General features: G+C 40.9%; 1 protein-coding gene across 4 annotated transcripts in view; it reads right to left on the bottom strand.

Moving 5' to 3' along the window:
- zdhhc3a (zDHHC palmitoyltransferase 3a) overlaps window positions 1-16,032 on the bottom strand; it is a gene marked incomplete at its 3' end in the record, with an annotated part of 31,961 nt that overhangs the window by 10,016 nt on the left and 5,913 nt on the right. For all 4 annotated transcript variants that reach the window (XM_083918208.1, XM_083918209.1, XM_083918207.1 and 1 more), the window contains exons 3-6: window positions 15,194-15,318; window positions 14,572-14,668; window positions 13,620-13,701; window positions 3,104-3,234 (exon numbers count right to left, since the gene is read on the bottom strand). In XM_083918208.1, coding sequence (XP_083774334.1) covers window positions 3,104-3,234; window positions 13,620-13,701; window positions 14,572-14,668; window positions 15,194-15,318 — 435 coding nt within the window. The remainder of the gene's footprint in view (window positions 1-3,103; window positions 3,235-13,619; window positions 13,702-14,571; window positions 14,669-15,193; window positions 15,319-16,032) is intronic.

The raw sequence follows: 16,032 nt of genomic DNA, 5'->3' as shown, positions 1-16,032 counted from the left end.
ATGACATTGTTTAACAAAGTATGAGGTTTCACCGTCCAGACGAGAACGCCACGTTTTCAAATCTTCCCACTTGGGGGACCCAGTTTTTTTTCCGATAACGCCGGCTGCTGTGGATGGTCGGCCAAAACCAGACTAAAAATGTGCGGTTAAGGGAAAACTGTCTTTGTGTGGATGGGCCGTCAGTCTGTACATTGTCGACGGTCGGGTCGAGGGTATTCGCTTCACTTCAACCCTTGGCAACAGCACCTTAGATTATATGATCACAGACATGGACCCATTCTTTTTCAGTGCATTTACAGTCAAACCCCAAATTCCTTTATCAGACCTCAACCAAATCACCCTCTTCCTCAAACAGAACAATATCACACACACAAAACCTAGCAAGCTTTAACAAATCCACGACCTATAGATGGCCCCTTACAGCGCTGAGCAACACCAGAGAGCAAGCAATAAGCATAGGTTAAGCATAAAGTTCCTTGCCCCACAACTGCTGAAGGCATAAGTAAGGCTGTCAAAACAAAAGAAAGCCAAAAGAAAAAGTAGCAGTGGTTTAACAAAGACTGTCAAAACAAGTTAGGAAGGATTTTCCAGAGAGTCTTTATGGGGTTTAAATCTGGACTCTGGGCTGGGCTGATTGGAAGACAATTGCGGTGGAGGTATTACATGTTGTTGAAGGAGGTTCACATAAACATTTGCATTCACACTGCCATGTAGCTGTACAAGAGGCCCAACTCCTGCTGCAGAAAACATCCCTCAAACCATGACTCGACATTGCTAAAGTTCAATTTACCTCAGAAAATCTCTGGAAAAGCCTTGGCAACAAAGTAACGTCTAAGAAACCCACTACAGTTAGTGAACTGTGGAAGAGAGTGAAGAAGAACGGACCAAGATCAAACCAGAGCAGTGTGAGAAACTAGCACATATGTGCTGAAGTCATTCATCTAATTTTGATCAAGTTTTCTTTTTTTCACAAAATAAAGGTTTTTGTTGAAGTGCCTTGGTTTTATGAAAACATGACAGGAACATCGGACAGACCCAGCTCTATGGAGGACGGACATCTGTCTTAAGCTTACACGTAATTTTCACTGGACATTTTGGCATGGCTGTGAATGAGCTGAAGAGGAAGGCAAGAAGGGCTTTTTGTGCCATCAAAAGAAAATTCCAATTGACATTCGCAATAGGACCAACAATATTATATGGTAGTGAAGTGTGGGGTCCACTAACCAACAGAGAACTCCCAAAATGTGAAAGTCATCCGCTAAAAGCCCTGCATGCAGAATTGAGCAAAAACATACTTAGAGTTCACAAACACACAGACGATAATTCATGCAGGGCTGAACATGGGCAATACCCACTTATATTAAATATTCAAAAGCAAGCCATCAAATTTAATTAACACCTATCTAGTGACCCCACTCCTACCAGTACAAGGATGAGGGTCCTCTCTGCCAGCTGGTCCTGACGCTCTGCCCACACACACCAGGGCTTCAGGACACACACCAAACAATCTGGCCCAACCAAATCATCTCAAAACAAAAAGAAAAGTGCATCAAATACTAGAACAAAACCACCAAACAACAAAGTAAATTAGAATTCTGTTTGACCCTAAACAAAAGGTGGCATCTTACCTGACCACCGTGACAGATAGAAACTTAAGGAAAATGTTATCAATGTACAGACTGAGTGGACACAGCCCCGCCATAGAAACAGGCTGTTACAGGCAGAACAGAGAACCCAGGGAGGCCAGGCTGCTTTCACTTCCTTATAAAAAAGAGGTTGAGACGGAACTCACTTCCTATTTTTCTTTAATAAATATAAAGCCATGACTGAGGTTTATATATCCAGAATTTATCCCTCTCCCCGATGCTCAAAGACTGCCATATCTAAGTGGGGAGAACAGCCTGTGTACTACATTAGCAGCAAAGTATGTTGCCTGTTGTCGAAAATGAAAACATCAAGTTCTATAAATGTTTCTGGTATTAAGTATTCGAGCTGATGCCAATAAAGCTTAAACTTGGAACTCAGTGTTATTCTGGTATGTTTAAATGCATCTATACCTGATGCATCTATACCGATACCAGACTGATGTTTGTGCCAACAGTGAATGGGACCTACCGTATTTTTCGGATTATAAGTCGCAGTTTTTTTCATAGTTTGGCCGGGGATGCTTATACTCTGGAGCGACTTATGTATGAAATTATTAACACATTACCGTAAAATATCAAATAATATTCCGGGCTATTATTTATCTCAGTCACGTAACAGACTAGGCGTATATCAGCAATCGTCACACACACACGTCAACCAATCAAATTCGGCGGGGGCGGGTCATGGCAGAAGTGCATTGTGAAAAAAAATTTGCTACCTGCTAATGCTTGAGCTAAGCGGCGCATTGTTTACCTTTAGAGTTGGCGGAGTTGTTCAGAAGTGACACAGAGGAAGAAGAGTTAATTGGATTTAGTGATTAGGAGTGACAGACCTTTTGGTAAACATAGCGTGTTCTATATGTTATAGTTATTTGAATGACTCTTACCGTAATATGTTACGTTAACATACCAGGCACGTACTCAGTTCGTTGTTTATGCGTCATATAACGTACACTTATTCAGCCTGTTGTTCTTTATTCTATTTTTATTTTAAATTGCCTTTCAAGATGAAATGTCTATTCTTGGTGTTGGATTTTATCAAAAAAATTTCCCCAAAGGGGACTTATATAGTGAAACTTATATATGTTTTTTTCCTTCTTTATTATGCATTTTCGGCTGGTGAGACTTATACTCCGGAGCGATCCAAAAAACATGGTACTTCAATGAACATTCACATTTCACAGCTCAGTCTCTCCATATTAAAGGGCTATTAGTAACTGTTGCTACACCTGTCAAGCTCACAGTGCAGAAAATATCAAGTTTACAATGACATCAGTAGCTGATGGCAGTTACTCACTTTTCAGACTGTTTCCATTCAAAGTTCAGACTGACAGTTTGAGTTAGAAGTAGAAGGTTGAAGATGTCAATGTTAAAAGCAAAGGGTGGCTGCATAAGGGAGTACAGCAGACAGAAGTAGAGAGATAAGAGGAAGGAGGGTCACTAAATGAAGCACTTACGGTTTCGTCGGTACAGATTGAGTGGACTTGCGTGCCGAACATCACAGAGGTGAAGATGAGGAAGAGGAGACCCTCAAAGCACAGGAGTATGAGAAGGATGACTGTTGCTGGAGGAGAGAAGGAACTGCACTCTGGGGGATGGAGGGACATGGAGGAAGAGAAGTGAAAGGGTAAAAAAGAGGACCATATGAGGAACTGCTATACACTTCAATAAATGAAACTACTGCGCTCTACTGTTGTGAGGGTGGGGGACGGGATGTTAAGAGGGAGAGGAGCAGGTCAACAGTAAATGTCATGTGGTTTACATCATCTGAAAGAAGGCACCTGAATATTAATTTGAGATACAGTTCAGCCCTGTCTGTCTTGTAGTCATAGACATTGTGTTTTAATGAGGGGCCTATTTAAATGTTGAAAGTTTAGAGTGTAAAAGGGATTACAACATTACAATGCAAGTACAGCATATAAAGCTTTATAAGCTCTATTATGTTTCATAGGTTGTTGCAGCAGTTTTAAGGTTGATACCATTTGTTACACAAATTTGGTGCAACATTTAACCAATTTTTACATTTGGAGAATTGATAAAAATGGTCCACACCAGGACACCCAGACACTGGGGCGTTTGTAGCTCAGTGGAAGAGTGGGTTGTCCTCCATTCGAGAGACCAGCGGTTCAATCCCCAGCTCCTGAAGTGTCCTTGGGCAAGACACTGAACCCTGAATTGCTCCCCATGCTGCGCGTGGGTGTGTAAATGCGTTGTGAATGGTTAGATTAGATAGTATGTAGATGTCCACTGTCATCAGTGTGAATGTCTGTGTGAATGGGTGAATGTGACAAGTAGTGTGAAAGCGCCTTGAGTCGTCAGAAGACTAGAAAGGCGCTATATAAGTCCATTTACCACTGTAGAAAAATCTGTGCTGTAATTTGGGATGAAAAACTTTTGGAGATTGCTGTTAGAATTGTTGTATGTACATTAATTTTTGTGTGGACTGTGGGCATTGACAGTTTTTCCCTTGCCAAAAATTTGCTTAATTCAGAGCATTATTAAGCCCCCTCTGACAAGCTAGAGGTAGGTGCATATCAACACAGATGGTGAGGTGGTGAATTGGGGCCAGATTGTATAATGATGCCTCTCATACAATGAATTTCACTTCATATCACATATTACTTATACAGTAGATTCACATTATCATGAACATTCAAACCAGTCAGCGAGCTAAATCATTCCATGGTCTTTTTCGGCATTTATATACATCAAATAAGCCATTGAGACAGTTTGCTGCTTTTGATACAGTAGAGTAGTAGAAACAGAAAAAAAAAACAAGAAGCAACGTTGCTGAAGACAACGTGAAAAAACAACAACAATAGAGCGTTAACTTTAAACCAAGGGAGGAATTTGCAGCGGCAAGTAACATTACTACCAAGAAGACCCGTTTCGGTCGTAATTCTGTCCAAAAGTCGGCCGTTTGTGTTCTTGACAAAGAGGAACCAGAAAAAAAAGTCATAGTCAGTCCAGCTGTACCGGAGGCCGAGTTCCCATTCTACCCCTGCTCATGTATATGAGGGGAACTTCAAAAACCCTGATTATTCCCTTAACCGGGGTAAGGCCATTTCCGGGTTACTTATGTGCATGTAAATGCACATAAGTAACATAAGTAACTATGTCTTCTCCATAGGTGTCAGCTGGAAGTCGTAATGACCCTAGCTCTCCTCTGTAGCAGAGACTCTGTCTTCAACCTTGAAGCTTGAAAAGAGAACCCTCGACCAAGGCAACAGATGCTTTGATTTCATCCAGGGCATAACATCCAGACGAGCACCAACTGAGCCATTCATGTCGTTCACACAGGAAGCACAGACTTTATTTTGGCCAAAGTCTGCTCCATAATTGTAGGCTGGCTTTGTCGACCTGGTCCATGCTAGCCATTTGTTGAGCCGCCTTTTTCTTAGTATAATCTCAAACAGCCATCTTGCTTCGTGTCACGTGATCTCCACTATTTATTTCTTCTTTTAAAACTGCATTTTCAAATTGATTTTAAAGCTCTCCTTTATTTAGGAATTCAATAACGTATTTTTAAATGACGCAGGGCTCAAGACTGCGACCAAATGGTCCAGAATCTTAGAGTGTGCTACCATATTTTACATCTGGTCGCGCATTTGCTACCAGATGTTTCACCATATCAATATGTAAGTGGCTAAATGGCATCAGAGTGACACTCTGATGCCACACACTTATCAAGGATAACTATCATCTGGCTCAGTGGAGCCAAGACACAACAAAGGTCACACTCTGGACTTGGTCATGTCCACCAAAGGTGCTCTCTGATCATTCCTGTGTTTTCTTTGAGATTGCTGTCTCAAATGTTCAAAGAAAAGTCATCAAAAAATGGTTCATCATAGAAGACACCTGGATTTCAGTGCTGCATTCTACACAGTCAATCATACCATACTACTAGACCAGGGGTGACAAAGTGATCCATTAAAGGGCCGCTGTGGCTGCAGGTTTTCATTCCAACCAAGCAAGAACACACCTGATCCAACAAATCAATGAAGACAATTCAGGCGATTGAATTAGTCTAGTCAGGTGTGTTCTTGCTTGGTTGGAATGAAAACCTGCAGCCATAGTTACTAAATAAGTTGAACACCCCTGTACCAGACTGTCTTGAAAACTGGGTGGGACTTTCTGGCAGAGTATTTAAATGGTTTGAGTCCTTCTTGAAGGACAGAGACTACTTTGTGTCTATAGGTAATTACACATCTGAGCGGGCAAAAGTTACATGTGGAGTTCCCCAAGGCTCTTCTGTTTAATATCTACATGCTTCCATTGGCTCAGAAAAACAACAAAATACTTTACCATAGCTAAGTACACAACACACAATTCTACCTAACGATATCACCAGGCGACTATCCAACTATCCAAAAAAAGCACTGAGCAGATGCATCAAGCAAGTCAAGTTCAAGTTTATTTGTGGTATGAAAATCACATTGGAAAAAATGTGCAAGGAGCGCTGTCAACATTTAATTCATGTTATAAAAAAACACACAAACAATCAATCAATCAGTGCCACATAAAATGTCTGTAGGGTAAAACACTGTACAATAAAAGGTCAGTGCAAAATTTAAGTACCTTGTTTAAAAAACAAACAATCCATCAATGCCACATAACATTGTATAGGTTAAAGCTGTACAAAAAAACCCGTCCACACAGCATTAAAGTGCCTTATTTAAAGTCATCACTGCTTGTGGAAAGAAACTGTTCAAATGGCGAGCAGTGGAACATTTCATAGAACGATATATTTTCACTGAAAAAAGCATTTCAAAGATGGCCCTTGCAGGGTGGCCTGAGGCGTCATTTACAATTTGTAGAGCTTGATTCAAGAGTCTGCCTTTATGTGTGGCCTCCAGGAGCGCAACGTATAGCCAGTGGTCCTGTTGGCTGAGCCAACCACTTTGTTCAAAGTATTTCTTTCAGGGTGAGACACTCTCGCTTACACAATAGAAAAAGTTTAAAAGAATCTTTGCATTTTTAGTAAAAGCATGGAGCTTGTGTAAGAAGACGAGGCGCTGTATCTCTTTCTTAGCAATGTTACTGGTGTTTCAGCTCCAATTCAAGTCATGAGAAAGAGTCACGCCCAAGAATGTACATTCCTCAACAATCTGCACCTCAGAAATATTGATATTAATAGGCATGTGATTTCTATTCACTCGTCTTTGATGTGTTCAGAAGCAAGTTGTTTTATTTACTCCATTTAACTAAATTTTCTACCTCCTCACGAAAAAGCTATTCATTTTTTCGCATTACTGTCATGAGATGCTACAAGGTCGTGAGTATACAGTATGAACAAGAAGGGGCTCAAAATACATCCCTGCAGGGAGCCAGTGCTAGCATGCAGCTCATCAGAAAAACAAGCATTTATTTTGACCCTTTGTGGTCGGCAAGTGAAAAAATTTAAAATCCATTTGCAAATTACATCGTCGAGTCCAAGGTAGTTGAGTTTTTGTTGGGACCATTGAGTTAAAAGCTGAACTGTAGTCTATGAATAGCATACTAGCGTATGATTTCCTATTGTCAAGATGCTTGTAGACTGAGATCAAAGCAAAGGAAATGGCGTCCTCAACACTTCTGTTTTTTCTGTATGCGAATTGGAGCGGGTCCACAGACACAGGGATTTGATCTCTAATATATAAACCAGCACCAACCGCTCAAAGGTTTTCATCAAGAGAGATGTGGCCCTCACATAATTTGGCAAAGATGGGCCAACATTTGTAATGGATCCTCCTTTAGGTTTCCCGGTGGTGATGGAGTTTAACCTTTGCCACATGCGTGGTGGGTCTCCCTCCATGAAATGTCCCTCTATCTTTGCTCCATAGGCTTGTTTAGCTGTTTTAATAGACCGTTCCAAAGAATATATATATACTTATAAGCTGCAGCTTTTCCAGATTTGAAAGCCTCAGTCCGCTGTTAAATTTTATTATTCAAGTTCGCACTATACCACAGCGTGTCATTTTATAACCCTCCTTACACCGCAGTCAATAAAAAATTCAATGTACCCAGTGACTGAATCACAATACTCATCTAGATTTTCAGAGTGGAATACAGACCAATCTGTAACATCAAAGCATCCTTGTAACTTAATTTCGTTCTCCTTCATCCAACACTGAACAGAATGTAATGTAGGCTTTGATTTTTTTACTCCTCTGTATGTATGTAGGAAGTAGTAGTACAGAGGAGTGATATGATTTTCCAAAAGCTCGTCTGAGGCTGGATCGATAAGCAGACTTCACATTACTGTAACAATGATCCAGAATGTGTGCTACCCTAGTTGGATGTTCGACATGCTGATAGTAGTTGGGAAGAGCCGTTTTAAGATTACATTTATCATATCATTTAAGTCCAAACGCCAATGCTAAAAACCACAATATAATACTTGATTTATTCTGAAATTGTTATTTTTATTTTTTGAATTGATAAAATATCAACCTAGGCTATACCACTGCTGTACTAGCATTATTTTTTTTTTTTAAATAACAAAGGCACTTTTATCAAAGGTTTTTGTTGTTTGTTGATCAAAATGAGAGAACAGTAGCCATTGTGTCAGAAGAGAAGATTTCAACAATGTTTTCTTCTCTAGGATTCAAAAATGAATAGGAAGTGTAGAGGCCACAGCTTTGAATGACTTCAGCACAATCCCTCAAACCATGACTCGACATCGCTCAAGTTCAATTTACCTCATAGAGAATATCTGGAAAAGCCCTGGCAACAAAGGATGGGACGCACTCACACTGTCAGTCCGTACCGTGCCCCTTGCTTTAGGGTACTTGTCCCCCCCTCCCTTTCCCCCCGCTGGCCAGGCCCGTTTGTACTCACATTACCTGGGCCTCGGTGAATGCTTCTTGCCTGCCTATACGTCATCACACTAACACACTCACATTGATTCACGTCATCGCGATGCCTCGCTTTGTTTACAAATCTTTCCATAGACCTCAGAGTTTTTGTGCGTCTTGTCCAACTGTTTTGGAAAATTTTCATCTGACCAAATCTGCAGTAAACACTCCACCTCCGCATCACACCAACATGAACATTTCGCCGCCATTGTTTTAAAAGTCTGCGCATGGTCCGTCCTTCTTTTTTCTATGTCCTAACAGGCACACATAAAATTACGTCAGAACTGCCGTAGGCCTCATGCTCGTGCTCGTACACATGCGAAAGGTCGTGCTCGTACATGTGCAAATTGGTTTACAAAAGCCCACCTCTCCCAAACGGTCCGTGGCCAGCAAGTGTACTGCGCCTAGGCGCGGTACGGTTGCACTCACACTGGTCAAACGAACTAGACTTTAGCCGTGACACGTGCTTGGGTACGGTACGGATGGACAGTGTGAGTGCGCCCTAAAAAACCCACTACAGTTAGTGAACTGTGGAAGAGACTGAAGAAGAATGGACCAAGATCAAACCAGAGCAGTGTGAGAAACTAGTGATGTCCTGTGGGCATCACTAGTTTGTGGCCTCTACACTTTGTTCATTTTTTAATCCTATAGCCCTAAGAAGACATTGTTGAAATCTTCTGACAGAAAGGTTACTGTTCTCTAATTTTGCTCACTGCTTCTTTCACAAAATTAAAGGTTTTTGTTGTAGTGCCTTGATTATTTAAAAAGATCTATCAAAATTCTGAACAATAACAAATAACAAAATTTCAGAATAAATCACGTATTTATACTTTATCAAATTGTGATCTCCAGTGTATGACCTAAAGAAATATATCAAGGATTAAAGGACTTATGTCTCAGCAATATTTGGAAAAATGTGTCCATGCATTTATCTTCAGCAGGCTCGACTACTTTAACCGTGCATTCACACCAAAAGCAGCTGCTGTAAATCAGACCGGGATACGCTTCACTCTGCACTGATGGCTTTCTTCTTTTCTTCTTCTCGATTTCTGGCAGACGAAATGCCTAAAAGGCACGCTGCCCTCCACAGTTCATAGTTACATCCACTATATTACATCTAGCTCCCACTACAGCGACTTCCTGGTTGATCAAATACGGAAGTGCCAAAAAACTGCATTTCTCTGAGTGGCCAGTAGGAGTAGTTTGCAAAATACAACAGTTTCTCATTGACCCCCATGTTAAGCAGGCCGTTTTCACAGCATAATTAAATCTATTTAGGGCTTGTTTACAAAAAAACATTGTAGTCTTTATGTTTAGGACTTACACGTAGGAGGGTGAATATTTTTTTAACAGGTTCGTTTTTAATTTATTAGAGGTTAAAGTTTATGGATAATTAGGGGCGTGGTCTCATAAGTGACAGTTAGCCTCCGACCCTCATTTCTCCTCGGAGGGCAGTTGTCAGGATTAGCATCATCAGCATGCTAACTCCGTCATCTCGACCTGGACTGTGGTTATTCGTGTGGTGGTGTTACCATTTGTGACAAGATGGTTTTCTCTTCGATCAACTATACAAACAGATGTTTTAGGAACACACCATGTTAACGTAAGCTCTGTTTTGCTATTTCAATAGCTGCAGTTGCACCATGACTTGCAATATAGCCTGCTATCTATGACACATGTGCACTAGATGCTAATCTGGAGCACCGGGAGGATTCGGGCCGGTGTTTTAAAGTTTATGTGCATGGTACTGTGTTGAATATCAGTTTAAATCGTTGATTAGAAATGCTGCCTGCACTTTACTCCCGGAGCCGATGTGTTCTCCGCTAGAGACACGGGACTCCCACTCTTTTTTTATCTAGTAACGTGTTGTGTCAGCTTAGCTCCCGGGCTGGGTTGAGCTAATGTGGCTAATTCTGTAAACGTCATCCAGACGGACGTATCTCCCTCCCCCCACCGTCACATCAATGCCCTTTTTTGGTAAGAGGAAATGAGGAGGAGTCAACGTCTGACAAGATGGAGACTCCCAGAGGCGAATATGATTTGATCAAGTTGAGAGAACAGGCCCTGGCGGAGAGGCTACGTCCACTTATCATACAGTCTATCTATTATATCCATAGGAACAGTCTGCCCCCCCCCCCAAGGACAACAACAATGGCAGCTATGGGTAGCCCGGTGAGCCCTTGGATGTTTAACGGAGAACTTCGATTGGCGCTTACCACAATCTCAACACTGATTGGCTGTCACGGCACAGCTACACGCGATGCTGCTTGAAAAGTTTAATTTTTCAAACCACATGCGATAAGGCGATGGGCGCTTCATTGCATCGCTCTTATAGCACGAAATGCGTCACCCAGAGCGACATTCGTGACATTGCATCATTTACATTGATTTTGAATGGCAGCTTGACGCTTTCATCACCTCCATCGCTTTTAGTGTGAATGAACCGTAACAGTGTCTTTACAGGTCTCCCTAACAAGTCGATCAGACAGCTGCAGTTAATTCAGAACACTGCTGCTCGAGTCCTCACTAAGACCAAAAAAGTCGATCATATCACTCCAGTCCTCAGATCTTTACACTGGCTTCCTGGCTGTCAAAGAATTTATTTCAAAATACTTCTGTTAGTTTACAAAGCACTAAATGGTTTAGGGCCAAAATATATTTCAGTTTTCTGCCCAGCTACGAACCATCCAGACCTCTCCCTCCTTCAGTTTTTATGCTCCACAAATCTGGAACAAACTCCCATAAAAACTGCAGGTCTGATGCTACTCTTAGTTCTTTTAAATCAAAGCTGCAGACTATTCTGTTTGCAGCTGCCTTCCAGTAAACAAAATAATGTATTAAAGAACTTATTCCCTTTCTGTCATTTTGACACTTTTCATTTGTATTCTTAAAATGCTCCTAATATGACCCACTGAAATGTAAAAGAAATCCACCAGTTGCTGAAACTCATCAATATTTAATTCTCATATATTTCTGAAAAAAGTCTGACTAATCATTTTAGTCAAGCTTGCTGCCTGTCATCTTTGCAGCATCCCTTCAAGTTGCCTACCGCTGTCACTGCTTGCAAGTCGCGCGTTCCTTTGCAGAGCGAGTGGTCCGTGAGAGAATGAAAGGAACGGTGAAGAACTGATGCGTCACGAGGCAAGACGCGAGTCAACACGGGCTCTGCTTTCTAGCGATGGCAGGGGATAATGCAGCTTCAACCGGAGCTAAAAAGAGATACGATGGTTGCAGAGTTTCTGCTGGACAGGTACTTTTAGTTTGCCTAATCCTCGAACGTAGCATTCGATATGATGACAGTTATTGGTTACTATAGTTCTGTAATACTATGTTATTTGTGCAAGGAAGATTAGCGTTAGGATCAGCGTCAACGCTAACGTCACCGGTATTATAAACAAACCAGCCGTTTCACTTGTACTGCTCACTTTTTCACCGCACATGTCGTGAGCGTCAGAGGTCCAGCAGGTGGAAGAGGGTGGGACTTTGGAGCCTATCTCCAAAGTCCCACCCTCTTCCACCTGCCGGGAGTTCATCATGTTCAAATTTTTTCTAGGTGGTGAGCAACATGCCAGAAAGGTAAGAATAACTTTAACTGCGTGTTCCATTTCAGAAATTTTCTGACCTTTTAATTATTTTATTTGAATATAATTTTATATATGATTTAAATGTTATTGTATGTTTACTTTCAATGCTTTCAATGTTCTGTGGGAAGCACTCTGAATTGCTCTGTTGGTGAATTGTGCTATATAAATAAACTTGACCTGACTTGACTGTAGATGATGAAATCCCTAGATTCCTTGCAATTGTACTTTGAGAAACGTTCTTAAACTGCTTGACTATTTGCTGACGCAGTTGTTCACAAAGTGATGAACCTCACTCCACCCTTGCTCCACCCCAGCCTTTCGGGGATTCTCCTTTTATACTCAATCACGACAATCACCTGTTTCCAATTCACCTGTTCATCTGTGGAATGTTTTTTGAGCATTCCTTGACTTTCCCAATCTTTTGTTGACCCTGTCCCAGCTTTTTTGGATCAGTTTGCAGGCATCAAATTCAAAATGAGTGAATATTTGAATAAAAGTTTATCAGTTTGAAGACTAAATATCTTGTCTTCATAGTGGATTCAATTGAATATAGGTTGAAAACGATTTACAAATCATTGAATATTGTTTTTATTTATTTATTTTACACAACATCCCAACTTCATCTGAATTAGGGTTGTATTTCCTTTTTTTATCCATATATTTAAACTTTTTTATCATTAACAAACACCAAGATAGTCCAGTATTGTCTTTGTAGCGAAAGCTTGATGAAGCTGATGTCCCCATGTCATAGATCTCATTTATCCAAACTAAACCAAATATTTACATACTAAAATCCATACCATTTGATTTAGTGATGATACATTCACCGCCTACAAATTAATATGGCCAAAGAAAAGAAAGGTGTCTGGTTGAGGGAGGGGCTACAGAATGTTAATTTAGCATGACATGTAAATGCATGCAGCTTTGTGATGGCCCCATCCTAACAAGAAAAATAACTCTTATAGCTAGCATAACAGCTACAACCGTGAGTTTGGTTACCTCATGGTTGTATGGTTGGACTAGTGCTTAGTCCATTAGCATTTACTGTTCATTTGTATCATTGCAATGTTAACTGATTTACTATAAAAAAGTACATTAAATGTCTGTTAGCACAATGCTAACACATAATTGGAATTACCATTAACACACCACGAAAATTAACTAAATAACCACAACCCCATCTTAACATAAGAGCTCCTTTATTATGCTTAATAAACAATGTGTGTGCTGAATTTGCCTGTCAAAATGCTTCAGTGTCACAGAACTAAAGTTAGCCTAAACAACTACTAAGAAGTGTCTGTTTATCTTTCTGCGGCTAGATGAAGCATTGATTTTTTCCAGTTAATAGAGGCAGGTGGGCGTGGTTTTAGCACATCCAGTGGACACGCCCCATGCTGGTACCCCCCCCCCCCCCTCCCCCAAATTGGGCTGGGTGGTTAAATGTATAACAAACATTTCAAAGGAACATAGCCAGTTTGAAACTCAAGTTCTGAGTACTTGAAGAAATGCAGGGAACTGAGGGCTACATGGGTTTAAAAAAAAAAAACACTCACTTGTCCAATCATCTTCAAAGCAGTAGAGGAAATGGAAGACCACCATTAGCAGAGAGTGGAGAGAGACGAGTGCAATGTACATCTAGGTAAAAAAGAAAAGAAAATGAGGACTGTTTATCACATTCAGTAACTGCAAACAGAGTGGTATTCACTAAAGGATCCCTGCATTGGTCCAGTATTGAGTGGAGTGCTGCAGTCTGGCTGCTGCAAACCCGGCTGCAATGTCATCAAACAGGGCACCAGCACACCGACAATATACGTCCACTAAAAGTATTAGCTTTTGCCACTGACAGGCTCAGATTGTTATCAGAAATGTCTGACTGGATTTTGGAGAGATGGAGAAGTCTGAAATCTCATTCTGAAATCTCATGGGATAGTGCCTATAGACAGTTTTTGCGCATTTCCAAACTGTGCCAACAATACATGGAGTTCCACTTCAGGCAGCTTTCACAGACTAACGTTCCCTTTGAATGCAGAGAGGCAGAAATTGTGGCTAGTTGCGCTACAAATTAATCCTAATAACTCCAGATGCACTGCATCGCTCAGAATATCATGTCTGAGTGATCACATGTCCCAAGAGATTTGATCCGGACACTTCTGCCAGACAAAGAGTAGAAGACCAAATCCAACCAAAGCACACTTTACTACAGAAAAATGCTGTTTCAAGATTGAAACACTTTCTGCAGCAGAGGTAGGCTAAACCTATTAGCTAAATTTATTGTGTTGACCTTCATCAGTAGCTACAAACCAATGCATGGCAGGAAAACAGCAACTTCTCCATCTTTCCATAATTGAGTCAGACACTTCTGTCATTGGCAAAAACAAATACTTTTAGTGAAATGTTTTTAGTCAAAAGCTGAAAATTGGTCTTTGGCAACCTTCTTCAGTTTATAATCTATGATGGGTTTTTGGTCAGCCAACATTATAAGACTCATTCATGGAGTAAACTTACTGTGAAAAGCACAAAGTATTTTTGGTTGTTCTCCCCAACACAGTTATTGACCCAGGGACAGTGGTGGTCCATCTTGCGTATGCAGCGTTTGCAGACACTGTGAGAGACACAGCAAGTTAAGTCTTAAGGGGAAAACAAATAGATTAAAATAAAATGTATGTGACATCAACCCTCCAAGACAACAATAAGAGCACAAGATCAACATTAGTAGAAAGCCAAGGGCACTACTCTGAGAACGATTTCTATTTCACTTATTAGCAAGAGCACAAGTTTGACTCTCTGCCCGAAACCAATTGGTCTGGGCTTAAACTGGGCCGAGTTAATGCAAATTTCATGGTGTTCTTGTTCTTTTCGATTCAAATGAAGACCCTATAGTCTGTGTAACATCATGAATAAAAACCCAATTGAGTTTAAAAAAAAAAAAATGCTGCTGTGGTTCGGGCTCAGTCGGGGTAGGACAGAAACTATGTTGGTTCATGTAGGGTTGGGCCTGATCATAGTTCTAAACCAAAGTGAGAATTTATGATGACAGTCTGCACCAAAACACTGCAGCTGTAAGCATGGGAACAGGTGTGTGAGTGTCTAATGCAGCAGTTACAGTTTGATGTCCTTTTTGCCCTACCTGCAGTGGTGTGCTCGGTCAGGCTTGATGCTGCAGCACTTGGGACATTTGTAGACCACCTGCCCTGGTTTCAGCTGAAGGCTTTCTATGTATTCCTTAGTGGCATTCCCTTTTGGCACCGCCCCCTAACAAGAAACATGATCACACAGTACAGCAGATGAATTCAGCGTAAATTGCAGCTCATTAGTCATCACAGTAGAAGCTAAATATTATTGTATAATTTTAGGAAAGTTCAGCTCCATTAATCAGAAGTCAGGACTATATAAAATGTTAAGAACCTAAACCTGTCTGCGACAGTGAGTGTTTTTACATGGACATGAATATCACATTTATGATCAGGTTATTGGATTATGTGGTTAAGTATAAGTTTAACCATGTAAACACCATATCCCATTTTCAGAAACCTGGATAAGCCCTTATCCTGTTCATGAGAAACCTGAACATGCTACCTGAAGTACTCCATAAACAAGGATACTGGTGCATGTATACACCATATCCTGATTACTGAGTGCCACCGACTCTCTGTGCAGGCCAAGTGACGTAACACAACAGAAACAAAAACAATGGTGGCAGCAAAGTGTCTCACTTTCTGTAGTTATGTAGAAACAGAGTTTTGTCTTTCAGAAATAAAAGAGATTGTATCTTCATCCTCCTGTCCTACATGATGGTGTTAGTGACAGTGACAGGCTGGCACCAGTGCGAAGGAAGTTATAGCGTAGCTGCTTTCAGGAATAGCTCAGTACATAGTTTGTCTGTTTGTGTGTGATAGCAAATGTACAGTGTAGGATATTTCCTGTTGCAGGTTTGTTTGTGTAAACACAGCACCTGCAAAACAGAAT

The sequence above is a fragment of the Echiichthys vipera genome (genome assembly GCF_963691815.1).
Source record: "Echiichthys vipera genome assembly, chromosome: 8".
Taxonomy (NCBI): domain Eukaryota; kingdom Metazoa; phylum Chordata; class Actinopteri; order Perciformes; family Trachinidae; genus Echiichthys; species Echiichthys vipera.
This window is presented reverse-complemented; position numbering and strand designations above follow the sequence as displayed.